We start from the raw sequence: 27,834 nt of genomic DNA on the forward strand, positions 1-27,834 counted from the left end.
AATGGCTTCTGAAGTGGGATATGCAAGCCAAACCCCAGAGAAGCTACACGTATATAGTTGAGCCTCGAACAGCCAGGTATTGCTAGCCTTCAGGTATTTTATGTTCCTTCGACTCATTCGCTGCTATCATACCCAGCAGCTGGACGAAAAAACTTTCAAGTTGTGATAAGAGCTCCTTATTTTACATTGTGTGTGTAAAAAATGTGGGCAATCACACCCTTCAAAATCGCCACACGTAGAATACGTTCTTGGGTCGGTAACCGACAACGCGACTATAATTCATGAGTTCAATGTGGTACCTGTGGTACTTATGTTTGGTTTATGGCAACTTTTGGTGCCAACTCCAACTTGTTGCGTTTCGATACGTTTTGCTTTCCTTCGGCATTAGCATTCACCACAGCAGAAGGGGTGTTCAACAGCGGCCACCCCCGAGTGGGTAACTATGTAAAAGAGGAGTTCATTAGCATTCAGCAAAGCAAGGCGATATTGATCTTTGTCGGTAATAGTTGGCCCACATTCACTTATCAGGGAGCCTGTGTATCAGTCGGTATTTCTAGAAAAGTTTATCTTCTGCGATGTCCCAGTATTCCGTTGATCACCATGTATGAGTTCAGGCTGACGGAAGGGGAGGGCTGGAACCTTCTGTATTTACCTAAAGCCTTTTCTTTAATCCAATAAATCTTGTTGGCAGTGAGTGCTCGTCCGTGTCGTTGTCGTCTCGTTTCTATTTCGCACTTTTATATCATGAACTTGCAACACCAACGTGATTGTAACTTTCGGCACGCCAAATATTCTGTGGATGTTACGTAAAGCGACGTGGCGTTCGCAAAAACACGACAGATACCTATGGCGGTGAAATATGCGGGGTTATCATGGTGTATCATGGTATCACATGCAGCCGCAGGGCAGAAATTGCAGCTTTCATTGGATTACGCACTTTTGCGAAACGCTTTTCACGGGATCACTGCCTCCACAAAAACGTATTCTACGTGTAAGGGTTCGGCATATATGAAGCACAAAATGAAGCCCATTAGCTCTTGGGCAAGAAGTAACCACGCATCTGCTACAGCTACAATGGAGGCGGCAGTGAATGCCATGTCCTTGCGCGATGAGCGCCATGGCGAGGAGCACGTGACTTCGCTTGGCGCCCGAAAATCAATGGAGTCTCCGTTTTCTGCCGCGGGGCGCCGCCTAGTGTCCTGTCGGTGGGATTCGATGTGCTCCCATGCTTACTCCATTAAAATTGAGCTGCCGCCCACACAAAACAACACAACGCTTTCTTTTTTTTTTCATATACCTACAATGCTCCCCTCCGTAACACATGTGCACACTGGGAGAGGTAGTTTTTGCCTCCCAAAGCAAGAACGTGACAATGTTCATTTTTTGCGTCTGCTTTCAACTGGAATTGTCCACGTCATCCTTACAGGTGCTGCTCGATTAGTTACTTATGGAGTCAGTGCCGTTTTCTCGAGACTTTTGGGCACCATCCTTGTCTACCCTATTACTGCCTCCAGGAAGCATATGCAGTAGCATTACGCTTGGTCCTCTAGTCAGAAAATAATCGTTTGTACCCGTCATTTATCAGATGAGTCCATCTAAAAGTAACTTCTCTTTGCCGATTGTCCATTCAGTTGTGCTACACCATCAGGCAACAGGCTCATTCATAGGTATACAAAGTGATTGACGCTGGCTACTGTTCCTTCCATTAGAAGAACAAACAAAAACAACAAAAAAAGGGGGGGGGGCGAACCTTGCAAGACTGGCTGCTATACACTTGCAAGGAACGCAGGGGATTCTAGAGCGCAGGTCAGCTATGCTTATTGTTGTTTTGTAAGAACGTCATACTTGTATTATGTACATACGTATCTGACATACAATCCCCTGCAACCAAAGATGGAAAATTTATGAAGGGTCTTGCGGTGCTCCTTTAAAACAGAACTCTACTACTTGTGCTCAGAACCAACTGTCATACAGCATTATATTGTTCTGTCTTGTTGCTTGTCGTTGCGTTGCGTTGCATTGTCGATGGTTGATCTGTTGAAATCGCGAGGAGGCCATGCCTTGCAGAGTACAGCATTGTGCATTTACATTAATTCTCTCAAAAAGACGTGTATGCCTCCCGTCTTTATGAATCACAAGGCAGTATGACTGTAGGTTATGAGCATGTTATGCAGGGAAGTTCCGTTTTAAACACTGTAGTTTTGAAACAAGAGAACTGGACTGTATGGACTGTAGGGTGATTTCATCTCAATTCAGGCGAGCCCGTCCGTCGAGGTCCTTCGATTTTGCTATATATTTTTTGTGTGAAAGCCACATCTTTGTGATGAACATTGGCACAAATTTCGAACTTCAAATCGGAACGGATTCCGAGAAAAAAATTGAAGCGCGCACGACGGTGCCTCATCGGAGCGCACGACGGAGCACTCGGGCCCAAGTTTGAGACAACCCTATGCGCCCTAAGTACAAGTGACGGGGACGACATTTTTTCTACCCGTTCTCTACATACTGGACTGTAACTGTGTGGCATACGCTGATGCCTACTACCGCCCTTTCGCGTGAGAAAAAATCACAAAAACGCCGCAGAGCGCGTTTTTGCGTGAACTTTGTCGCCTTCCTGTCGGGAAAGTGGACATTAGACCGAAGTGATTTTTACACTGAAAGATAGCCCATTCAGTGCTCTTTCTAATGGTATGCTGTTAAAGATTGTGAATGATAAAGCTAAGGCGGTATGAGGGAGCAAACCGGGATCACCATCGAAAAATACGCCGACTTCACGGATCGATCTCTCGAAAACCCCACCTTTAATTTTCTCGAAAAAAATATCATGTATTCATAATTCTATTGCCTTTCAAGCGGTATAAATTTTGTAGAGACTAAAAACATTTGACAACTATAGGGGAGCGAAAAGGCGACACATGATACGCAGTGACATCTGGCACAGGCGTACGGCAGGCGTGCGCTAACGTCTGTATATCCACGTCACCATTTATTTCCTGCGTTCCCAGGAGAATGATCCCTAGTAGTTTCTTGCACCGTCACCGTGTAGGCGTGTTTATATTTTTAAACTATATGAGATCTAACGCCAAAAGGCCAAGATGCTGCTGCCAGCCTTCCGGCTCTTTCCTTGCATTTCGCTTCGCTTTGCATTCATCCACCTATCACGCGTCAACGCATCTTCGACGAACACACGTCCGGCTTCTAAAGCCACGTCTTGGGAGGTCGTTTTCATTAGGTCTGTCGCCGGAGCGCTGTACCGGCTGTACTTTACAACCTAACACTTCCTTTCCCGTGTGCTTCGTAGACGTGCTAACGAATATGACCTTGCCAGCTTACCTTGTGGCTACTAATCACCAGGGGAGAGGGTCGAGCTTGAACAAACGCGTGTTCTTGGTTGTGTCCAGAGTGAAGGCTCCAAACCATTCCGTGGCCTGTTCGATATGGTACTATGTTTCGACTCGTCCACAGTACGGAACGTGCCTATTGTGCGGATTACGCACGACGACATCGTAGGAGGATCTACAAGCAGCGCGGCTTCGTGTCTGTTTCATGCCTCGACATCGATGCACTGAAGCAACTCCTCGGCTCGGATGGCAGTGGTGCAGTCAATGATGAAGACCAGTTGTGCAAGAACTGCGCAAGGTATTTCAGTTCAGCTATAGCTGAACTTTCTCAGTGGTCTCCTCCCACATCTCCACCAGACGCAGTGTACGTTCAGAGCGCAGAAATCGTTGCTGAAATTAACGAGAGTATTTCCACTGCGAATATTGATGTCACTCCACTGCGGAACCCAACGACAGTAAAACGGGAACGAGTAGCGTCGTACGTTTCACGTAAAAAGAAAGAAGTTGGCAACGCACTAAGCAAGACAATAAGCCGCAAAATCAGTGAGGCATTTAATGTGGATGAGCCTGCGATGTCCGATGCAAGTTGGTCGAGCTGCTCTACCTACGTACAAAATATTAGGAGCGCGTACCAGAAGTGCACCTCGCATCAACAGCGGTGTCAACTCCTAACACTTCTTCATGAAAGCATGACGAAGAAAGGAGCGTTGAGACTAATCCCAGAAGCCACAAAATACGTCATACAGAAATCAAGAGCTCTAAGGGTGAAGCACGGAGTGTGGGCAATGCCCGAGAAGTACACGGGACACCCTGTCAGCGAGGATGACGTAGTTACTGCGCTGAAATACTATCTCCAAGAAGAGATGGACTGTACTGTCCAAAGCCCTAACAAGAAGGATGTTATCCACGTACTGGAAGTACGAGAGAGTGGCTGTGACGAAAAGGTTTATGACACGCACCATACGTGAAACCTGTTTACGCACCTGTTTAAAAGCGCTCATCCGTGTATCAAGATGGGAATAACGAAGTTTTATACACTCCAGCCCAAGTGGGTGCAGACAGTCCCACGTCAACAGCAGTGTGTGTGTGCTCGTATTGTGCGAATTTCGACTTGGTCATCGCAGGTATCAACAGTGCTTCATCCGCACAGCTAAAGGGAGAGGACCTAAAGTCGATGTCTTTGTGTGATGAGCCACAAGATGCCTGCTTTTCCCAAGACTGCACACTTTGCGCCGGGGCCAAAAAGATTTATCTGCTGAAATTGAAGATACAGCGGGACGACGACGTTAATCTAGCAGTCTGGGAAAATAGAGACCTCATAACGAAGACGCTAAAAGCACCACAATTTCTTAACGAAGTCAGGAAATGCACCGTTGTTTACATCAAGCACGAACACATACGCAACGTCCAGAGGAACGCCATCTGGAACGAAAAACATCTTGTCGAACGACGTCATGTCGTGTTGCACTTTGATTTTGTCGAAAACTGGTCAGTGAATCTATCAAGCGAGGTCCAGGGACGGTACTGGAAAACAGATCAAATTTCTTTATTCACTTGCGTGGCAACAACACCTGTGTCGACAACGAGCTCCTCAACGGTGAGCGACGACATGTCCCATGACACGGCGCACGCACTTCTAGCCCTGGACACGATAGTTGAAGCCCTGGAAGAAATTCTACCTGTGTTCACGCATCTCATCTATATCTCAGACAGTGCAGCTGCGCACTTCAAGAATAGGCATCAGCTGTACGAGATGACGAAGAACAGGCTGCTTGTGAGATGGTTGTATTCTGCTAGTGGTCACGGCAAAAATGCTTGCGATGGTGTTGGCGGTTCTCTGAAACATATGGCAAGCTTACACAACCTGCGGTGTACAGTTGCTGCAGCTATTCGAACACCTGCTGATTTCGTCCGTGTTCTCAAAGAGAAAAATCACTCAACGCACCTGCTGGAAATTCCGTCGAGCGACATCACGGTGTTCCGAGAAGCAAGAAAGGAGGAGTGGGCCGGGGACGGTCCGTCCCGTCGCAGGCATTCATTCCTCCCACGTGTGGTATAAGCTATTGTTTTAAATCTATATTAATGATTTAGTTAATACTGTTGATTCATGTATTCGGTTATTTGCAGATGACGGCGTAATTTATAGAATTATAGAATCTGAGGACGATTGTAGGGTACTTCAGAGTGACTTGACCAAAATCGAACTACGGTGCAAAAATTGGGGTATGACTTTAAACACGTCTAAATGTAAATGTGTTGCTTTCTCCTCCAACAATTACAGACTCTCTTACCAATTAAATAACACGATTCTTGATACCGCAGACGATTATAAATATCTGGGCGTTACTTTAAGTAAGGACTTAAAATGGGACACACATATAAACAGAATTGCAAGCAGGGCCTGTAAAATATTGGGTTTTGTTAAAAGGAATTTCAAAAGGGCTCCTAGAGATATTAAAGAAACTGTCTACAACTCATATGTTCGACCGTCCTTAGAATATTGTAGCGCGGTGTGGGATCCCACTGAAATAAATCTTAGGAAAAAACTAGAAAAACTACAAAACCAAGCGGCTAGATTTGTTTGTAATAATTACTCACTCCAGGTTAGATCAACATATCTGAGACTCATGCTGGGATGGCCTTCACTAGAATGCCGTAGGAGACAATCTCCATTAAAACTTTTTTATCATACAGGCATTCCTCGAGGGCATTATCTTTTCCCACCGAGTTACATTTCAGAACGTGTACACTATGAGTGTAAGGTTGAACCCTATCGTTTTCATATGTCCATTTTCAGAAATTCTTTTTTTCCTAAAACAGTTGAGGAATGGAATAGACTTCCACGAGATCTTGGTTCTTCCCCAAGTTCAATTTTTTGTGAAAAGTTATGCATGTATGTGTTAGAGTAAGAGTAAGTTAGAGTAAGTACACAATGCCACTTAAGTGGAGCAGTAGGGTAGTGTAAATAAATAAATAAGAAATGGAATAGAGGGTCCGACAATGAAGACGTCCTGCTAGCAAGAAGTGTCATCGACATGTATCCGCCTGAGTGATTGGGCCTGGCTTCAGGATCCGAACATTCCGTAGTCCAGACCCGCTGATTCGTGATGCGTGCTGTTCATCTACTTCAATTTTGTGATCTTGTGCCCGTGAAATCATAGACTCACGAGCCACGTGATGTCCAGTGCCACCTTGTACGTGTCATGTGATATACATTTTGTACGCGGAACAGAGAGTAAAATACATGTAAAGAATAAATACTAAATAGCTGTCTGTCAACCTGTGTCCTCTTAACGTAATATCTCGTGACTGCGGAAATGGGAATACGCCCGACGGTACAAGAAACAGTTTGGTATTTTTCACGTGCATGTGGGAAGGCAGGAAATAAATGCTAACGTGGATATACAGACGTTAGCGCACGCCTGCGGTGTATTAATCCAGCCGTACGCCTGTGAGATGTCACTGCGTGCCATGTGTCGCCTTTTCGCTCCGCTATGGTTGTCAAATGTTTTAGTCCATACAAGATTTATACCGCCTGAAAGGCAATAGAATGATGAATGCATGATATTTTTTTTCGAGAAAATTAAAGGTGGGGTTTTCGAGAAATCGATCCGTGAAGTCGACGTATTTTTCGATGGCGATCCCGGTTTGCTCCCTCATACCGCCTTAGCTTTATCATTCACAATCTTTAACAGCATACCATTAGAAAGATCACTTAATGGGCTATCTTTCAGTGTAAAAATCACTTCGGTCTAATGTCCACTTTCCCAACAGGAAGGCGACAAAGTTCACGCAAAAACGCGCTCTGCTGCGTTTTTGCGATTTTTTCTCACGTGAACTTCTTCGCACTTACTGGCCATTACAGGGCATTTAATCTGTTAACTAGGATAGTAGTATACGTCTAGGAATTGTGCTATATACGTACTACTTGGCAGAATCGTTCAGTTGGTACTCGTTCGAGCGCCCGAAGCACTCCTGTACACCTGAGTCCGTCCATAACCTCTTCATGGCACTGAGCAGCTCCTCCGAGAAAGGCTCCGTGTCTTCCATCCTGGCCACCACATCGAAAACCATTTTGGCGTCTGCCTGTAAGGTACAACACAATGATGACGTCAACACGTGGTTGCAAAGCTGGGTATGCACTTAATATACTTCTTGAAGCCACTGTAGTTGAGATCCAACTATAATAGACGGAACATTACCCACAACTCCCCGTATTCCCCAAAAGACAATCGAATGCAAAGATTCTTGCACGTGTGAAACACAGTGACCCTAATGTACGGTAGACACGCTTCTACTTTCTAGCAGAGTCAATGGAAAAGGGAGACCTACAGGTCAATGCCCTGTTTGAACACCAGGTGTTTCACGGCCTGTGACACAGTAGTGTGTAGCGTGGCTCTTGCGGGGCGAATGTGATCAGCCAAGGACGCATATGCTTTGTTATGATCGTTATAGGTGAGCGCGGGTACATCCGCCGTTACCCGCAAATACCCGTGCAGTTTAGCGATTTACGCGTGGAAATTCAATGTCGCTGCGGGTGTGCCCGAGCTGTGTCCGCGAATAGTGCGGGTACGAATTTACTTACCCGTGCTTAACTCTACACATCGTTCATCTTTGTTATGTAACTCAGCGACTTATCTGATGTTAATCAGATCAGTACATGTGTACAGCACAGTGTACATGGTGTACCCAAAACAGCCTCGGGAGCAGAGAGCCCCACGGGGCCTAAAATTTCCAGCGGGTCTTAGGATACTGAGATCTGCGATTCATAATGGTAAAGCAACTGACAGCCAGATAAAAATACGGCCGTTGATTGATACGGATTATTGTGTGCTACATGTTGGCGTCGCGTTAGATATGGCACTGTACTCGTACTTACTTCCTGTTCGTTGTTACCAAAGCTGATACCCAGGTTGGGCATAGCTCTCAGGATGGCCACCATAGACTGAATAGTGTTGCTGTATACCACTGGTTTGTACTGCTTGAAGTCTTCTTGTGTGAACCCACTGTCGTGAATAATTCTGCGAAACAACAGAGAATGTTAATAACGTAGTAAGACACGCAGCGTTCACATGATCTACCGACGTCTGCCATCCATGTGCCTTTGCTTTCTATCTTTCGCGTTATATGCGTTTTATTTGAAGACAGATTACGTATCTAAAGCGGTTTACTTGCGCGAGAGGTCCTTTGGCAACGGTTACCCTGGTTCCCAATCCCGTTGACGTAGGACGTGCGCTTCTACCGTGGCAAAACAGGAAAGCGCGCGTGGGAACCAAATGTCTACTGAGCACTCTGCAAATATGCTACGGTGGTATTTCGTGTGTTGTGTTAAAACATTATACCGAGCGTTCCAACACAATAAAAATATACTTCTTCTGAGGCTTATGCTCTGCCGGTTATGCCGATAATCGGCTTGCCATTGTTGGCTTCACACGTCCGGGCAGCGTCACGACTGTAGGCGGGACCACGTAACAAGTTGTGAGCCTTATTTTGGACGCTTTGTGTTAGTGTCACAGCTAGGCATTATCCTCGCTGTCTACTCAAATCAAAACGGTATGGTGTTCGGTGCAGTCTTGAAGGTGTTGTGTGGTGATGTTATCTTTTAAGAGTGATAAAGGGGAAAAGAATGCGAGGATCGAGCAGCTGGAAGGGGGAGTAGTCAAGTGTTACAAGACGAGTAAAGCAAGCCGTGCATGGAGATTGCAAATTAAAATGGCCAATGTGAAAGGTTACAAGGTCACAGAAGGCGTAGTTAGGTGTTCGAGAAAGCATCACGTTGATCCAGAGGAAATAAAACAAAACAGAGAAACCTAGAAGATAGCATAGATGCGGTCACATTTATTATCGCACCTCTCCTTTTGCTTCATTGCCATTCACAATTTCCCTCGTTCAGTACTATTAATTAATAGCGGATTTTGGACAAATTGTTCTATCCTCTCCTCGTGGCCGACCAGGCTACCCAGTCGTCGGTTCCACGACCAATTGTTGTTTGTTCTGTGTCTATTTTCCTTGGTATCGGTATGAACATTTTAGACGGGGAGACCATAATCAGAGGTCTGGGAAAAGAGCAACTCTGTGGGCGACCCCTTTCGTTTGGATGGTCCTTCTCTTATTCCTCATCCATCTTATGCGCCAAACGACTGACCACCCATTTTCATATAGCGCATAAAACCCGTTTACCCGTAGGTACTATCGATTTTCGTGGGCCGTGTGATTTCCCCCCGCATTAACTTCGACTTTACAATCCCAGTGCAAGAAAGGAGCACGCAGGTAGCCAACGGCACCATTTCACATAAAAGTCACTGCGCCGTTTGCGACGCACAGCACTTGGTACGGCCGAAACAAATCAAACTAGCGATGTACACCGCACCATCAATTCCAGAACTGAAGCTATACGCAAAATAATTTCCCATTATGCGGCATGTGCGCTCAAAGGGGTCGTTACATTCCGCTTCGAGTTATAGATGCAGGATAAATGTAAAATACAATTATTAGCATCGATGGGAACGTGCATTCGTTCCGAATTCCAGAATCTGCTTAAAGAATACCGAAGATCATCCGACATCACGGCAGACATCTCCACCAGCAAAGCGGCCGCGGGAGAAGTCGCGTGCTTACGAGAGCCAACGGGAATTGCGAAACGCTCTCGCTCATCTGACGTCAGCGCGTGACGTAGAAGTTTGTTTCAGGGTTTGTATCTTGCCGACTACGGCACGTAGATATTTTATTTATTTTTCATAATACTCTGGCGCGCACAATGCGTGCATGATGTAATGAAGCGCGTGTCGCAGCTCCTTTAAAGGAGCAACGAGGTGACATTTAACGTGGCTCGCAACCCTTTCTTCCTCGACAAGCTGTCCACCAGGAGTCATCATGCAAAATATTTTCGTTGTGTGCAATCAAATTTACAAAAACAGTCTGAGAAAGCAGCCCGGGACAGCCGGCGCTAGGCCGCGCGTGACGTCGTGACAAGTCCCCGTGCCTTTCTTCTTTGTTTCTGCTAAGCTAACGCGCTGCCTATACCCGCTTGAGCTGCGCCGGTCTACGTCTCGAGTCACGTGATAGGGGGACATGTGACGTCACGACGTACCTCTTTCCCTCGTTCTCCGATACGCTCTTTCCAAGAGCGGAGTATTTTTGAAAGGTGCGCGGAACAGAAGCGTCGCACGTGAGCTGCAGGTCATCAGCGCTCGTCGTTCGTTCGCGGTAGCTCATTTTATTCGTTGCAGAACACGCCGCAGCCAAAAAATAATTGGGGGCCACCTCAGTGCTCCTTTACTGTAGCACGGGCTAGTGCTCAGCGCTGGTCAAAAACTTGTCTTTATATACTTTAGCCTGATAACATTCAAACGCATAAGTAGCGCAGACATTTACGTCCCCTGAGTTTGCGAAAGGCACTTAACCCCATCGTATTACTATATACAGTATTGCATCGCCACCAGGAACCTAACCCAGGCGACATCTTTTCCGCCTATCGCTGCCCCGTAGCCCGTTCCCGGAGACGTTCTTTGTGTGTGTGTGTGCGCGGTTGGTGGTTCTGTGCAATGCGCAAAGCTCTGCTTGTGTCTTGCGTGTGCGCAGAACCACCAACGATATCCCTTACGTACTCAAAGGCGATAGCGTGCGATATACTAAAACTCACCATTGTCTTTAACGTATAAGCTGCGCGCAAATGTTAGATGCGCATTCTTACCCACCTTAGTCACATTAGAACACGAACATAATACTAACTAAAGAAAATGGTATGAACAAGTGCAATAGAGTCAACCCTTGATACACAGGGGGCGCATAAGTTCTCACAGAGGAGCGCGCACAGACGCGAAACTTCGCGAGCGGTACATCTTGGCCCAATATTGGCTGGACATTGGCAATATTACCGACTGATTGGCAATATTGGTCCAATGGATGCCGATTGCCAAGATTGGACCAATATATTGTGCTGCTTGGGTTTATCACAGGGCATGGTGGCGACGTTGGGGGAAGATGTCCCATCTTACAGCACGGTGAAGAAGCCAGGACGAGGCAGTCTCGAAGACGACCCCGGCCTAGCAGGCCTGTGGAACGTAACACGTCACCATTTTCCCAAAGACTTTATTTTCTAAAACAAAGCCGGCTAACTTCAAACCATCTACAACGAGCTTCGCTAAAACGACGTCGCTAGGCCGTAAGAGAACCCTAGAAAGATGCAATAGTTTTTATGGATTCTCCCTTCCTTTTTTCGTATATTTCGACATGCGCATCCTAAAGGCCCCATCGGCGGGAACGGAACTATTTTTACTTCCACCCCGCGAGGCCGGCCCCAGTTTCTCATCTCCAGAAGCGGAAGGCATGAAGCTGATGCGCGGTGGTGGACCAAGATCCCAGAAGTTTGCAAAAGATGAAACAACCCGTGGTTAATTTACTGCATACCGTCGTTCAAGGCCTCGCAGCTTGCTGGTGAAGAGCACACATCATCAGCATGCGTTGCAAGATGCACCGCGCGTCGCATATTAGCAAGAGGTCCGTCGCCCGACATGGCCAAGACGGGGGTAAATGCGACGTTTAGCATCATACGGTGGAAGACATGGCACGAGGTGTAAGACAAAGACGTGCAAATGGACGTGACAACTAGTGCGGAAGCGTCAGAGTAGTGCCGCCACGTCTCAGTGAATCGTAGAGCATTCAGCGGGCCTCCCTAGCTTCTGCAATAACCAGGCAGGTGTCACCAGGCAGGTAACACCCAGGAGCATTTGAAGACGACGTACCAGGAGACACTGAATCTTGTGCTCCGACGAAGGTGGGATACCATGCAATGTAGGCAGACTGTCCAAGAGTGCACCTCGTACCAGCGCCCCGTGAATGGCTAGCAAGGACTTTGCGTCGGTGCACCACTGCCTGTGTTATGTCGAGTGACACCAATTCACTGATGAGCCTTCGACTGCAGCCCCGCATGCGCTTCCACCATGAGAGCCATGTCTCCAATGTGACACCCAGGAAACTATGAGACGAGTAGCTGTTTTCCATCTACCAAGAGACTAAATAGCATATTCCGCCGCTGCGCAGAACCACTGTTTTCTCGCATGAGATGGCCATAAGCCTGCCTTGGTCAAGTAACCTTGGACGGCAGTGCAGGCACCGTTGAATGGCAGGGAGGATTTCCGGGTGACCCACAGACAGATGTCATCGCATAGATAAATACGGATAGCTTCTTCCCAATGCATTCCTTCAGGCCTGCCATGAGCCCGTTAAATAAAATTGGGATAAGTGCACTACTTTGTGGCAATCCGTGGTTAGGTGTCACAGGCACGGTCTTCCCCTCATAGGTGCGAAGAAACTACTTTCTCTCGCGGAGGAGGTCTGTAATCCATTGCACTGCCTTAGGCGGCAAATTGGCCCCAGTAAGTGCACGAAGGTTGGAAGTGATCGTGTCGCATATCGAGAAACAAATCCACCGCTACCTTTTTACTGCTGACATTAAATCCAACACCGAAATCCAGTGTTGAACGATGTCGATGGGACCCACACATTTCACGAGGGAAGGAGGAACTCTCCTCCAGCCACCATTTGAGCCTATGAAGAACCATACGCTCCGGAAGTTTACCTATAGGCAGTTCAAGCTCTTGGTTCTAAAAGAAGACAACTGTGAGAGAGGTTTTCCTGGCTTCAGCAACAGGATAACTCACGCTTGTTTCCATTCTGGAGAGAGGGCAGCTTGCCTTCTCTCCAGGACGCATTTAGCGCCCCAAGGAAAGACATCTGGCATTGCTCATTCAGGTTGCGGTGTCCCATATACGAAATGTTATCTGGACCATAAGAGGACCGAACCCGAGATAAGCATTTTCAAGTTCGGCCACTATCCGTGTCTATGCTGAAATCGTCAACAGGGGCAGCCGCTGCAACTCGTGCTGGTAACAAGATTCGTGACTAGTAAATTCAGTGGCATTAGTAAGTAACGACGGAAAGATGGGCGAGTTGGTGAGGCATAACTCAGTATCAAAGTATTCACTACCTGTGATCCAGGTGACAAAAGGCTCAAAAGATTTCATTTTCCCGCCCACAGCAAGGGCTTCTAGCGGGTTATGAACTATAGTAGAACAATCCCGTAGGGAGTGTAACACCCGCCACACCTTTGCAGGACTGTCAAAAGGCGAGCCTTTCTTCCAATGTTGTCTACACAGCGCAGGCCTCAGAGCCAAGTCTTGCAGCAGTACGGGCCTCCCGTATGTCAACATATTCAACACAAATTATTCCATCTGACCATTGGTGTTCGTAGCTCCATTTCCCGTAACGTGTGGCTTTGAATTTCACGCGTACCGTGAAGATCACTGCGCATGGCGGTCAGCACCGCCGTTGAAAAAACCAAGCCTGCTTGCACAATCGTCGAGGAAAATCCTCTTCGGTGTCACCCTCTGTAGCTTTTGCAGTGCTTTACGCACGAGCAGCGTTGAGGACAGTAGCGCGTGCCCGAAGCACTAGCGAAGTTTATGAGGACGCCACTGAGGAATCTCCTCAAGAGGGAATATTTATGACCTCTGATGTTATTGCGCCAAAAAAACATCAAACATCATCAAGCAGTAATACGTTCGTGGAGCCGCCTCTATTTATCTTTACCATGCAGTGAATAAAATGAGACACAAAATGTGGACAGAGCTGTTATACGAAGGAACTACAATATCTGAGATGGTCAGCGCAACTCGCTCAGAGAGGTATTTGAACCAGGTTTGTCACCCTATGGGTCGCGAAGATGGAATACATTGGTGAACCTCGGGAGTGCAAGAACGCAAAGCCAACTACCCTCGCTCAAATGTCCCTTAAAAGGCTCCTACTATTGACGTCATGTCTATCGATCGATCGATGGCGTCATTTCGATTTATGACGTTACTGGAGCCCTGGGTTTTCGTCGCGCTTCGCTTTCATTTGCTTTCTATGCAGACTTGCAGAGACACATTGAATTTATAAACCTCGCAACTAAAATAATACACCATGCCGCGCGCAAAAGAAAGTTGTAAAATGAATGGATGAATTTTACTGAATTTAATGGATGAATTCCAGTAACTCAAATAATGAAAAGACGACCTCAAAGGCGACCGAATAAACCTGTACTCATTTGGGAGACACCACAGAGGACTTTTCTCGCTCGCAAAGAATGGAGTTTCGACCTCTCAAGCACGGGCTTGAAGCTTGAACGTACGGCGTCGCAACGAAGCACACAGTATATCCGCAAAGCAGCACGTCTCTGCCAGCCCGCAAGGCCGAACACCAAAACATCCTACGTCAAACCTGCCCAAAATTAACTCCTCCGCGGCACAGCGTGGCTGCATTCCGAGTCGACCGAGATACGGTCAGACAACTCGTACTGTTCGTTGTGTGCCTGACGAAGGTTCCAAATGTGGCGCTCCTATAGCTAGGTGGACATTGCATCACCTGCTGAAGAACCGTTTCAGAACGTGGCACACTCCAAAAACAGAACTTCGACGGAGACTGAAGCGCAAAATTTCTCCTCGGAAGATGGCGTTACCTTGATAGCCACACAAAAGGAACGGGATTCATCGGTTGCGTCCTTCGTAATTTATGCAACGGGTGAATCCAGAATATGCGTCTGCATACGGGTGTATGCAGACGCAACGGGTGAATCCCGTTACTTTTGTATTGATGTCAAGGGAACGCAATCTTTCATTCCGCGAGAAGCACTTTGATGCACCTTTCGCCAGATAACATAACATGCTCGAAGCTAAGCGCAGGGTAATACCGTCATCAGTCCTCATTTCGGCAGGGCGTACACCTCACATTTCTGGAACGATCGTTGTTGTGTGGTGAAGCTCCACGGTGACCTGTCTGGTGACCTGGTGCTGTCTGGGTGTTTCCCTGGGTTTTCCTCGAACGCTTTAAGACAAATGTTGGAACAGTTACTTGCGAAGTCTGCCTAGGACGCACGATCCCCCCCCCCCTTCCCCTGCAATAGTCGTGATGTTGCCCGCCTGAGCGTTCCATCATCATCACCACCACCACCGTTTTTAGGGTGCATGCTGAATAACTTCTTAGGATGGACATTAGCCACAACCCTGATAACTACCCTGAGCATGCGCATATGACTTCCATTTCCTCTCTTGGAGGAAGGCATAGCCGGGAATGCAGTTGCTGTTGCTCGTGTTTATTCTTGGGCTTTTTCAAGAATGGCAACTTTCTGTGGCCTATGTTTACAACGTTCCACTTCTGTCTAATGTTTGAGAAGCTGTCAGGACAGGACATAAAACAAATGAACACACGCAAACGTTGCTTTCGTGGGATATTTCGCGGTGAACAGCTTGTGAATGCCTTTCCTCGGTTATTGAAATTACGATTTGAACAAAGAATTTCCAGGCTGAAATACAGGAGTCGTTCAACGTTGACCGAGACTTGTGCTCGAGAAAAATCAGTGAGTAGTGAATGTAACTGAATAAAACTTTCGGAGTAGGAAGTGCAATCCTTCTCGGGTCAGTGGTACGTGCAGCAGCGGCAGCTATCATGGCGGCGAGTAGTGTGTATGTAGGTGTGCGACAGCGATGCATAGTCAAGTTCCTTGTGAAGGCGAACGTCAAACCAGCCGAGATTTTGCAAAGATTGCAGGGACAGTATGGGGAACAAATGATGTCAAGGGGAAGAGTGTACGAACTGTGCAGACAGTTTGGCGAAGGACGGGATATGGTGACGAATGAACCACATGGACTCGTTCGTCCGACATCATGAACATCGTGGGCGTGAACAAGCCATCCTCGAGAAACGCCGAGTAACAGTTCGGGACATTGCAGCCCAGCGTAATATTAGTGTCGGCAGCGTGGAGACAGTCATTCACGAGCACTTACTGTTGTGCTGTGCAAGATGGGTTCCCCGACACCTCACTTGTGACCAGAAGGGAGAGCGCTGAACCGGTTTTAATCCGAGGGAGACGAATTTTTGCGATCAGTCATCACATGTGATGAAACCTGAACGCATCACTTCACTCCAGAGACAAAAAGCAGCAGCATGGAATGGTGACATAAGGTTTCCCCGTCGCCAAAGAAAAGCGAGATGCAGCCGTCTGCTGAGAAGCCCATGGGAAACTGTCTTATGTAGGACATACGGGGTGTCATCCATGTGGACTCCTTGGAGCAAGGGGTCAGGATTAATGCCCAGTACTACTACACGTTGATAAAGGGTGCCGTGCGAAACGCGGTTCGCAAGAAAAAGCCTTGGATGTTGTTCGGGAGGGTCATCCTTCTTCATGACAATGCCCGGCCTCACACAGCGAATTTGACGGAAGGAACCCTGGCCGAAATGCGCTGGGAGGTTTTGCCCCATACCACTCATAGCTCGGATTTAACCCCAAGCGATTACCATTTGTTTGGGCCCCCTAAAGAGCACCTTGGAGGAAAGACATTCTACACAGATGAAGCCCTCAGAAAGATGTCCCGCAGTGGCTACGACAGCAACGTCTAGATGCGGACGGTGGATAAAAGTACCTTGAACGACTCTCGTACATAGATCAACCAAATCCTACCACCGGCTGTGCTGTCATAGGTTTTCCCTGGTTTTCCGAAGACTTTCCAGACGAACGTCGGCACAGTTCCCCCCGAAGTCGTCTCAGGACGCATACTAACCCCCCTGTCTCGCACACATTCCTCCTGTCCTCTCTCCGTGTGTCCACATCTGTACGCCGCTCATAGCACAGTTGCTTCGCGGCGCTAACACAAACACACACACACAAAAAAGATCAACTAAAGTTATCAAACTATATTGAAGACCGATATGAAAAGCTAGAGTTCTTAGTTCTGGTTGAAATGGTCGTCTAATACCTAGGACTAAAAAACCAACTGCACCATTCCGAGTTGCAACGTTCTCTCTCCTGATTTATTACGGAGGACTAATCCTTTTGTGACACTTTGCAGCTAGTTAATGGCCAGAGAAGGGCTTACAGGTCTGGACAGAAGTTTACGGGGCACGGATACGGCGGATACCCCCCTGGGCAGGTTCCGGGGGCTCAGGACCCCAAGCCACCCCCCCCCCCCCATCGGCGCCTATGGGCTGCGGTATGAACTTTTAATCACGTGATGTAAGTAGATGGAATCAAAAATGCGCAAATATGTAAATGTAAATAAAATTCAATGATATAAGCAACATCTTACGCATCAGTGGCGTCTTTTATGCTATTTTCTTGAGATCACGAAACATGTCATTTTTGCGTAAATAATGATGGCGGAGCGAAAGTTGGTCATTTTTGCAGCTAGTTACAAGAGGATGTATACTCACAGAATAAAATTAGAGTAGTTTATGAAAAAAATTATCACGAAATCTTCACTTCGCCGTTCCGAGCACCATCCTCAATTTTGGAGAAATTTTGGTGTCATGGCGGCTCCCGTGGAAAACGGCAACCAATGAAGTGCGCCCAAGCTTGATTGACAGGTCGAGCCTCTTTTTTTGGCTCCTCCTAGGACGAGACTCCCTTTTAACACACAGCACGGGGACGAGTCAGTGCCGTGTATTAAAAGAGAGTCTGGCCATTAATGGGACCTGCCTATACCTGGAGCTCCACCCATTTTTTGAGCTATCTGGCCAATCAGAGGTCGAAATACAGTTATCTATTATTACATCCATCCAGTCCTTACACTTCATCCTTATTTACTGGGTGCCACCATTTTGGAGAAATTGGATGGATTTGGATTGAAACGGGTATCACTGGTGACAGACCAAAACGACGGATTTTGCGCCCACTTTTATCAACGCCATCTGCATGGAGTGAGGCATGCTGGGAAGGCTCAGAATTGCAGAAATGGTTGCTGGCAGGATTGATTGGCCAGGAGAGCGGCACAACCATGGGTATAACCGCTTCCTCGTAGCAGACGACTGCCGGTATGAACTTTTAAATCACGTAACGTAAGATCGAATCAAAAATGAGCAAAGATGTATGTGTAAACAAAATTCAGTGATATAATACAAAATCCTACGTTCAGGTGTGTCTTCCTTGCCGTTATCTTGGGATCACAGTCTTCACTATAGCCTATAACTTTAGCGACGAAACACCTCGTTTTCGCGTAAATAATGATGGCGGTGCGAAAGTTTAAGCTGATTTTGCAGATGCATACATGAGGATATATACTCACAGTATGAAATTATAGTAGTCTGTGAAAATTTTTTGTCATGAAATCTCCGCTTCGCCGTTCTAAACATCATCCTCCATTTTGGAGAAAATTTTGTGTCATGGCGACCCCCATGGAAAACGGCAACCAATGAAATGCGCCTAAGTTTGATTGACAGGTGCAGCCACTTTTTTAGGCTCCTCCTAATGGCCAGTCCCTTTTAATACATGGCACTGGGACGAGTGTGCTGCTAGTGACTCACCGCGGTGGTTTCCGTGTCGCAGTAGTTCGAAAGCAGTGATCACTGCTTTCTCCCCTTGTTTTTTTTTTCTTTTTTTTTTCTTTGTTGCTTAGAGACGCCACATATGGATAAAGAAAGCTTGGTCGCTCAAACGACGTGACTTAGTCATTGGGCGCGTTAAGTAGCGACTCCTGAGCCAAAAGTGTCATTACTCCATCCACTAAACGGCCAAGCGCACTTCCGGTGCTCGTAACTCCAGTAAAAATTTCTGACACCATCTCAAAAGCGGTGTCACTGAGCCAAAGAGACGGGGGAGGAAGCGAAGTGACGTAGTTCCACGAACTAGCAGACGTTGTTTTGGTGCATGGATGCCTGCCTTGCGCTGCACGGCAGTACCTCGTTTGACTTGCATGTATTTACAACGATGTACGATGCTCATTAAAGCTGCTCAGTTGAGAGTACGCAGTTGTCTTGGTAGTGCCCTTGTCTTCATCCATGTCTTTTAGGCTGCGCTACAAGGATCGATCCACGTCGGGAAACTTACCATCGCTGGTCACTAGCGCTGGTGTGAACGACATTGCAGAACGCAACGACAGCCTTTAGCAAAATCAATTTATTCAATGTTCCGCTTTTAAAAATCGCGTGCCTGCAGTGTCTGTCAAAACCCTGAAGCGGAAATAGCTATATGAACGGAAGCGTCTATCCTTGCCATGCAGGCGAGGATTTTGAGCATCAAGCAGAGCCTGCAGAGGCTCCTTGTACACTCTTAAAAATGAACTTCACCACATAGCGCGCTCCTAGCCAACCGTAACCTCGAATGATATCGTTATCTACCCTGATTTGTTGAAAACGGGAGGCGTACGCCTTTTTTGTGACAATTATGAACAGCATAAGTGTCACAAGAAGGCGTACGCCTCCCGTTTTCAACAAATGAGGGCAGGTAACGATATCATTCGAAATGATGGTTGGCTAGGAGCGTGCTATGCGGTGAAGTTCAGTTTTAAGAGTGTAGGGTTAGACAGAGTCACTCCCTTTGGAGTACAAGAGCTGCTACTCAACGCGCCTTAGTAAGAGTCCTCCAATCACGAACGTATCTATGGAGACAAGCTGCCATCAGCCGTTTTCTCCAGCCACTTGTAGCCACAGAAAGAGTGTGTTTCAAATCGTCTGCAGACGATGTCCACGTAGCGAAGGAGGAAGACGAGGCATTAAGGTGCGTCCTCACTATGCCGACCGGCTTTCTCGGTGTGGTTTGCCTATAGCCCACTGTGCCTATCGGCATAGTGAGGACGCAACCTTAACCAGGCTTTCTTTATCCATATAGGTGGCGTGGCGGCTTTGCACACCGCTCGCTCCATGCACAAATCAAGAGTAATAACGGTTCCATTCTACAGAAAGGGTGGCCTTAGGTGTGTTATGTGGCGAAGTTCTGTGAGTGTAATAGAAATCATGCGACATGGGCGTACCGAGAGGGGAGCCGTGCCCCATCCCCTGGAGCTTCAAGGTCACTTGTGAATTCATGATTTTTCTCAGATGTCATAATAATATGAACCTCTGAACACCCTCACAGTCCTCAGTAAAAGAGGTGAGGGGGTTGCACGCTTTACCCCCCCCCCCCCTCCTTGAAAAAAATCCTGGGAACGCCCAATGCAGGGTTACCAATAGTAAGACACGTACCTCTTCGGACCTTGCAGTAAAAAATAAAAAAAACTGGAAAGTATACAGTGTCAAAATTAAGTAAGACAGATCACGACTGACACAGGCAGTGTAGCTAACCAAACCCTGAACAGTGTTCCCTGAAGCGATGATAAAACACAATAGCTGAACGGAGTTCTTCGTCACTGTTTACACATAGTGGTGTGAATGTTCGCAAAATCCACAAGTCACCGTTCCGTTCTTTCTCGTACCACATTTTGTCCCTTGAGTTGATCAATACCAGAGTCCTCTGTCCTCAATGTCCGGTTGCTGGTGTTACGGACCACTCCGCGTGTTGAAGCTGTCGTAGCTCGTGGGTGATGTTCAGACTTGAAGTTGACCTCCGGTGATGCAGGAGGAACTGTAATGTCAGCGTAATACTCGCTGTTGGCAACACAGGAGGATGTCGAGCTGGCAGATCCTTACCGTGGTGAAAAAGGCAGGTGTTGTCCTGTTCATGAAAGAGACTGTTCTTCCTGGTTACGACGGCATGGTGATGTTGCCCCTGGGCCACACTGCGCGATAGCTTGATTTGTGGGCATTCGCTTGTCCCTAAGATAGTGACATTCTTTATGACAGCTACGTGAAGATTCCTGGTTTCTCCGATGATGATGGTTATGTTGGCATGTCAATTTGGCTTCCAAAGACGCGCATTGGATGTCGTTGCTACGGAGATGCCTTAGCTGAAGCCGTTTGGCTTCAGGAGCTCGAACGATGGAAATGCCTGTCCCCGAATCGATGCGTGCGTCGAGGGGCATTGACCTGGACAGTGGTAACAGACCGTGGTGGGTGTTTCGAGGCATCCCCGTTTTTTTTAAGGCTGTCATGATAATACTTGATGCTGTCCATTGTCGAGATACGATTCGTCGTCAGTGCTCACGAAGCCTTTTGTCTTTGAAACACATTGATGTGGAACCAAGCTGCCGTCGATTGACTCTACAGCTGCGCAATAATGATACGTACTGCTGAAGGTTCTGCGTCTTGCTCAGGAGGAATACTGTCAAGAACCTGTGATAACCAAGGAAGTAGGTGATTTATGATATGAGACTCCAACGTTTGGAAGATTAGAAGAGCTGCTTTGAGAACTCCAGCTGCGCACATTGTCAACAATTCGATCTCGGAGGAACCGGATTAATTCCCCAAAAGATCGTCAGACATCCGAAAACAAGCAATGTTCGTACAGCGAGAAATGTAGACAGGAAAAGACAGACAAGATTAAAGTTAAGAGAAGAGCGCGGCGTTAGAAGTCCACTAATCTCAAGTGAGTCGTACGTTACCGAAAACGGTTCCAACGGACGTTTAATAGAGCGGGCAAATATGCACCTTGTGCAACAACAAACGTTTTCGAAAATAGAACGCTGGTTAGTGGGCTTCAAAGCCCTGGCCTGGATCCTCCGATGCGATCACTAAAGGTGGAACGCTAAGAACCACCAAAGGACACCAAAGAGAGAGAGCGTCGTAAGCCATAACGTGGGTGGCCATAAGCAACATCGCTCCGGACGTTACGATTGGGATTCACCCGCCGACATAAACGACATGATGAGGCCCAAAAGTTGAAAGGGACGGTCGCATCCGTTCCAGTCGATTTCGAAACTATAGCGTCATTTTATTCGTCCTGGACCACTGACCACGGTACCGAAAATCCCACGCGAAATAGTGGCGTAGTTTCACTGTTATTCGACGGAATACATGACAAGAGCAGACGACGGATGTTAAGAGTATTCCGGAATTCCCTCTCTGGTAAAACGCGAAAACGTCACTCCCTAAGAACCAATGAGGGCGCGACCTTGAGAAAAGGAATGCTGCGGGCGTCTCAGAGTTACGGGCGTACGCCCTCGTCTCTCTTCGAATCAGAAGCGATAACCCTATCATTCGCGGCAATGGTTGGCGCATAGCCTGCTATGCGGTGAAGTTGTGTTTTTAGAGCGTGTACAAAGCAGACGTTTGTGAAACGAAGGCTCATCTTGTCTGGACGTCGCGGCAGTAGGATCGGGACGTGCGGGAATTTCGTCGCAGCGACCTATAACAATGTTTTTTTCCCTGCAGAGCTCAAATTGGCAAATTGCGCCCTCATTGGTACTCACTAGAGTCGCTTCAGAGTATCGACACTGAGGTCCAAGAAGAGCAGAAGCGCCATCTTGTTTCCGCACCACACCGGTACCGACCGTCCCAAGTTCATGATCAAAGACGGCTAACATAATGCTCGCTGTGGGATGGGGAAGCGTATATGATTGTTGTGCGATAATCCATGTATTGTCAACCAGAGCGTCCCGAGGATGTCAAGGTGTGCTCAACTGCTGCTTGCAAACGAAAGGAACATTTCACCCGCGCACGATAGACGTCATCGTGCGCTAAAATCCGCAGTGCGCGTGCGCGTGGGTAGCGTGGCGCGGAAACAAGATGGCACATGCTCGCTCTTGGAACTCAGTGTCGATACTCTGAAGCGTAGCAGTTGCTTATTTAGTGACTCTAGTACTCACTGGGCGTTTGCTTTGGGGAGCATCAGAGCAGTATTCTTGTACACACTCGTTACGGAAATTAAGTAACGGGTTATACAGCTATCCGCTCAAAGCACTAGCAAAGAGTCACTAATCAAGTTAAAAAAGGGGGAACGCCATACTGCTACCAAATAAAAGTAACGCGATACTTTACAATCGTTGCTTTACACGTCATTGCCCAATGTACCTAACTGCAGTATACTATTAATGTTCCTTGAAATGGCCAGCATGCAGCATAAAACGCGCAACATCCTGCAGCCAAGATGTGTTCCGGAGTTTTAGAACATCCGGAGCACTCTTGGAAAGTGATACGATGAAGAAACCTGTTTCAAGGGGATCTCCTTTCCAGCCATATTACACCTCGCATTTTTAACGCGTTGAATGAGGAACTGCCCCGACTCCTCAGGTTTTATCTTAATATTGCTACTATCCAGGTGTGGACAGCAACAAGCGTAATAGTACATGACGGTAACGGGGGAACTAACATTCGCGACTGCCATAAGCGCCGCTTAATTCGTGAAGCACACTATCAGGAGCGGCCATGCAAGTTTTGTTTTCACTGCACAACTCAATTTACGAAGGCGCGTCGAAAAACTGATGTTGCGCAAAGCGGCCAAGCAGGAGATGCGCGGGTTCTACTATGCTGCTGTGGCGTGAATACAAGATGAACTAATACGGGAATACGGGGTTCAAACAACTCAGGGAAAAGAGGTGCTGACGCCAGGAATCGAAGTGGTTAGCATAGCTGTCTTCCAAGCAGTTCGAACCCGGGTTCGATTCCCGGCCGACGCAGAATATTTTTTGTAATAATTTCTATGGGGTCGTCATAGCTCCCACTGGTCCTTGAAACCCTTGAACGCACTGGAATTTCAAACTGCCATTTTCAAGGTCTGGAAAACCTCGAAATTTTCCACAGTCCTTGAAAACCCTTAATTTTGCATCTTTTTCTTATTCTCACGCAACTGTTAGTGCAAATTCCGCTTACCCGTAGTCAGAACCATAATTTTGAAATCACAGGTGTTAGCACTCATTGCAATAGGAATCAGCAGCAGAAGTGCAAGAAATGCACGGTGCCCTGCGTTGTATTCATCAACCTTCCTTTCTGTCCTAAAATCTTGAACATTCAGGAGTCGTCAATCACGTTTGTGAACGGCTCACTATTGTGCAGTCCCCAAATATTTTCTCGCGTGATACCTGTAGCTTGTAAACTTTATTTATTTTTTTATTTTTTGAAATGTTGAATCCCTGGTCATAAACTGTCTTTTACGTCCTATAGGCAAAAGGACGGCTGAGCCACAAAAGGTCCTTGAAAGACCCTTGACTCTTTTTCTTTTTTAAATTCAGTGGGAACCATGGGTCATGGTGGTGGTGATGAAAGGGCTCGCAAAGGGAACCATGGGTCGTTGGTGCTAATGCAAAGTTGTAACGAATCAAGAGACACTGACAGAACACGGAGGCGCACGTGTGTAAAAGGGCATGAGATTTGTCGTATACATTCCGCCAAGACAGAAAATATGGAGGGTGCTATAACTTATTACGTAACGGCCGGTTGCATTTATTCCGCTTTCGAAATTGCTCAATAAAAGAAAAGATAAAGGCTGAATTCCGTTTTAGGCGTTAAATCGGGCAATTTTATTCCACGTAGCGTACGTTTCCGTAAAATGCAACAACAAACTAGTGATGCAATATACGTGGCTTCAAGTAGCTAACGCCTCAACGAAGCACGGTAACTAAGACGAAGGCCAGGTAGACCCTTTCCTTCCGGTTAATTTAAAATGCATGCGTGCGGCGCAGTCTTGGCGCGGCTCACTTTCCACGATAAGAAAACATTCCGAAGTGCAGCACGCGCGCGCAATGTTAAAAGAAGAAAAAACAAAAAACAAAAAAAAAACAACACATGGCTGCATCCGAAGTGAGGTCAAATGATTTATACGTCTGGTTGTTCTGACGGTTCGCCAGACAAGGTATCAGTTTCAGGATCTAAGCTCACTGGACACGCGAACGCCGCAGTCAAAGATTATGCGGCGAATTACGGTCGATATTTTTCGCTCGGAGAACGGCAGAAATCGGTCTCCTCCATTCCACTCCGTGGGCTAAATGAACTCTGGTACAGCGCAAGCTCCGGCCGGACTAAAGGTAAAGCAAGAGTGAAAGTATACTGCCGCACGAGTGTTCGTGGAAATGATGGCAAAGTCCACTGGAACTAAGCACACCCTAACATCCGACCAGCTTGCTGGACTGTGCGGACGGACCAACGAGTCTATCGAGGAAATGATTACACTAACGACAGCAGAAGGCACGGAAATGGGCGCACATCCTATATCTTACACTGTGTTTTTCCAACAACACTATAGTTACAGCAATGGTAAAAGTGCAAGGGTGCAGGCGAGCTGGTACATTGTAAAAACGACGATAAAACCAGAGACACGGAACAGAAAAAAGTATAGTTACACCAGGAATCCGTCAAATAACCGTCGTCCTTTCTCGTCTACAGCCGTGATGCACCTTTTGACATAGAGGCTCGTTAAACTAAAAAAAAATCAGCCAACCACCTTGTTTCACGAGATTCAACTCAAGAAAGGCTTCGCCAGAGGACGCAGGGACTAACTACCCCACATGAACTCGTTAGTTACGCAGGGACATCGGTTTCGAAAAAAGACGACTGGTAGACCCTTGGTACGAAGGGCTCGAAGAAGTTCACCGGACCATTCCGAGTATATAGTGTCTCTCCTTCGTCCGTTATATTTCTGAAGCGACATGACCTACTGGAACCTGTGGTTTAAAATTACTTCATAAATAGGTAATGATATAATTGTTGTAAAAATCTTTCATTCGGGGAGACCACTTCAGCTGGGAACGTTTCCTGTGGCCTCCATCTTGTGTAATTACATTGTATTATTTTACTAAATAAATAAAATAAAAACATAAAAGAAACACGTTGATGTTGGGAAGAGATCTGTTTAGCCGTGCACGACGTTAACGTGCGTATATATAGAGAAAAAAAGTTCGCAGTTCTTCCTCGAAAAGCTTTTCACGGAAGAACTGAGGGGTTCCGCTTGCGAAAACAGCACAGAGACAGTAAGTGTTTAGAGCATTTCCGGATCGGTTGCCAGTCATGCAGCTCCTTACTGTTCACGTGCAGCAGAACTGTCTGAGCTCAATTCCACAGAAAACAACGCCTATCCATTTTCAATTCAGTTTTGGTTCCAATCCCTGACCGTCGATGGCGTCCCAACCTCCAATGATTTCAAAAATCGGGTGGTCGAAAAGGTCCTCGCGTCACAGCAGACTAATACCCTAGCCACACGGCAAACATAATGGAAATAACTTCGCCTCCTATAACCAACCATCATCTCGAATGACATCGTTCCCTCCCTGATTTGTTGAAAACAGGAGGCGTACGCCTTTTTGTGACAATTATGCAGGACATAATTGTGACAGAAAGGGCGTACGTCTCCTGTTTGCAACAAACGGGTTGCTGCTTATGTATAAGCAAAACGGCATTACCAACGTCACAAAAGCAGTCGGTGACCAATTTCAATGACAATAAAAATAAAATAAAAGTGAAAGGCTTACTAAATAACGCATACATCTCCTGTCCACAGTTGCACTTACCAACTGCATTCGGACAACTTAACACATACAATACTATAGGTTCAAGAGTGGCTCTGTTCTTGTTGCGAGCAGGTTAAAACGAACAGCATTTTCATTCTTTCACAATTGACGGTTTTCTTTGAGTATCGTCCGCAGAAGAAGCTTCGTACAGCACTCCCATACGACGATCAATAGCAATCAGAGGCAGGAAACGGCATCGAGCATATAACGTACTTTACCTCGTCGCTCACGTCCTTTTAAACATCAGTAGGAAAGTCACCACTCCTATTGATCAACTGCATCATATGGCAGAGATAATATCGCATCGGCAACAAACATCTCTCGGCGGTCGCCGAGCAAGTTATAGTTAGCTAGCTTTGTGGAACCACCATCTACGTTTTATTTATCCTATTCCGATCCAACCGCCAGATACCGCGCCATTTTTTTAATAATAAAAACTACCGTACGCAAGGTTTTTCCGAGGGACGACGTGCCGAGATTTCAGGTGCAGGTGGGTCCAACCGGAGAGAAGGGTGGAGAGCACGAGAAGCACTCCGACCTGTGGGTAGGAGCGCGTAGCTTATTTAGTGACTCTAGGAGCGCGGGAGCACCACACTCCGCAAAAGATGTCCCGTTTAGCAAAAAAGGAGCGCGCGCTCCGTGCGCTACGGAGCCGATACTTGACGCGCCCAAAAAACATCACCACATCACACACTTCTAGCGAACAATCATCCCCAATGATATCGTTTTCTCCTCCGATTTGTGGAAAGCACGGGACGTACGCACTTTGTGACAATTACTGTAACTGTATAAGTGTCACAAAAAGGCGTACGTCTCGCGCTTTCCACAAATCAGAGAGAACGACGTCATTCAGGACGACGGTCGGCTATATAGGAGCGTGTTATAAATCAAGTTCTGTTTTGAGAGGGCGGGGACAACGTCAGTACCTCTGTATGGAGCATCTTTAGTGAAGTTAGCGAGGTGGGCATTTTTCACATTGTTGGTAGCTATACCTTCAAGTAGGTATAGGTGGGGATGAGCTAGTACGTGATGAAGAAGCCGCGCCACAGTACATAAGTATAAAACTCAAAGGTCGCCATATACTCTTTCGCTGGTCAATTGAAATGGAACAGAAGGGACGTGTAAACGATTTCCATAATACCGAACGAGTCGTCAAGTGCTACGGAGTGCTATGGACAGATACGTCAACGGTCGTCTTGACATCGAGAAAGCTAGGAGTGGGTAACTAGCCAGCCGTCTATCGGTAAGCTGTGTGTTCTACTCTCCCTTCCTCCGAACTCTCTAGAACATAAATCATCCTAGAAATCTGGTAGCGAAACCCAGGCTGGATTATATAGTCAGCCCAATGCGGAGTTCTTTTTTTTTTTAATATA

At 46.9% G+C, this 27,834-nt stretch overlaps 1 protein-coding gene and 1 long non-coding RNA gene across 2 annotated transcripts in view; both read right to left on the bottom strand.

The window, feature by feature from the left end:
- Positions 1–27,834, bottom strand: part of LOC135377929 (guanine nucleotide-binding protein G(o) subunit alpha) — a 66,348-nt gene that overhangs the window by 18,118 nt on the left and 20,396 nt on the right. The window contains exons 3-4 of the mRNA XM_064610701.1: positions 8,221–8,362; positions 7,267–7,427 (exon numbers count right to left, since the gene is read on the bottom strand). Of these exons, the coding sequence (XP_064466771.1) occupies positions 7,267–7,427; positions 8,221–8,362 (303 nt within the window). The remainder of the gene's footprint in view (positions 1–7,266; positions 7,428–8,220; positions 8,363–27,834) is intronic.
- On the bottom strand, positions 4,866–5,347 carry LOC135377930 (uncharacterized). The gene is made up of 2 exons (XR_010418218.1): positions 5,287–5,347; positions 4,866–5,178 (listed from the first exon to the last, which is right to left on the bottom strand). It is a non-coding gene; the product is annotated as an uncharacterized LOC135377930 (long non-coding RNA).

This window comes from Ornithodoros turicata, chromosome 1, assembly GCF_037126465.1.
Source record: "Ornithodoros turicata isolate Travis chromosome 1, ASM3712646v1, whole genome shotgun sequence".
NCBI lineage: Eukaryota > Metazoa > Arthropoda > Arachnida > Ixodida > Argasidae > Ornithodoros > Ornithodoros turicata.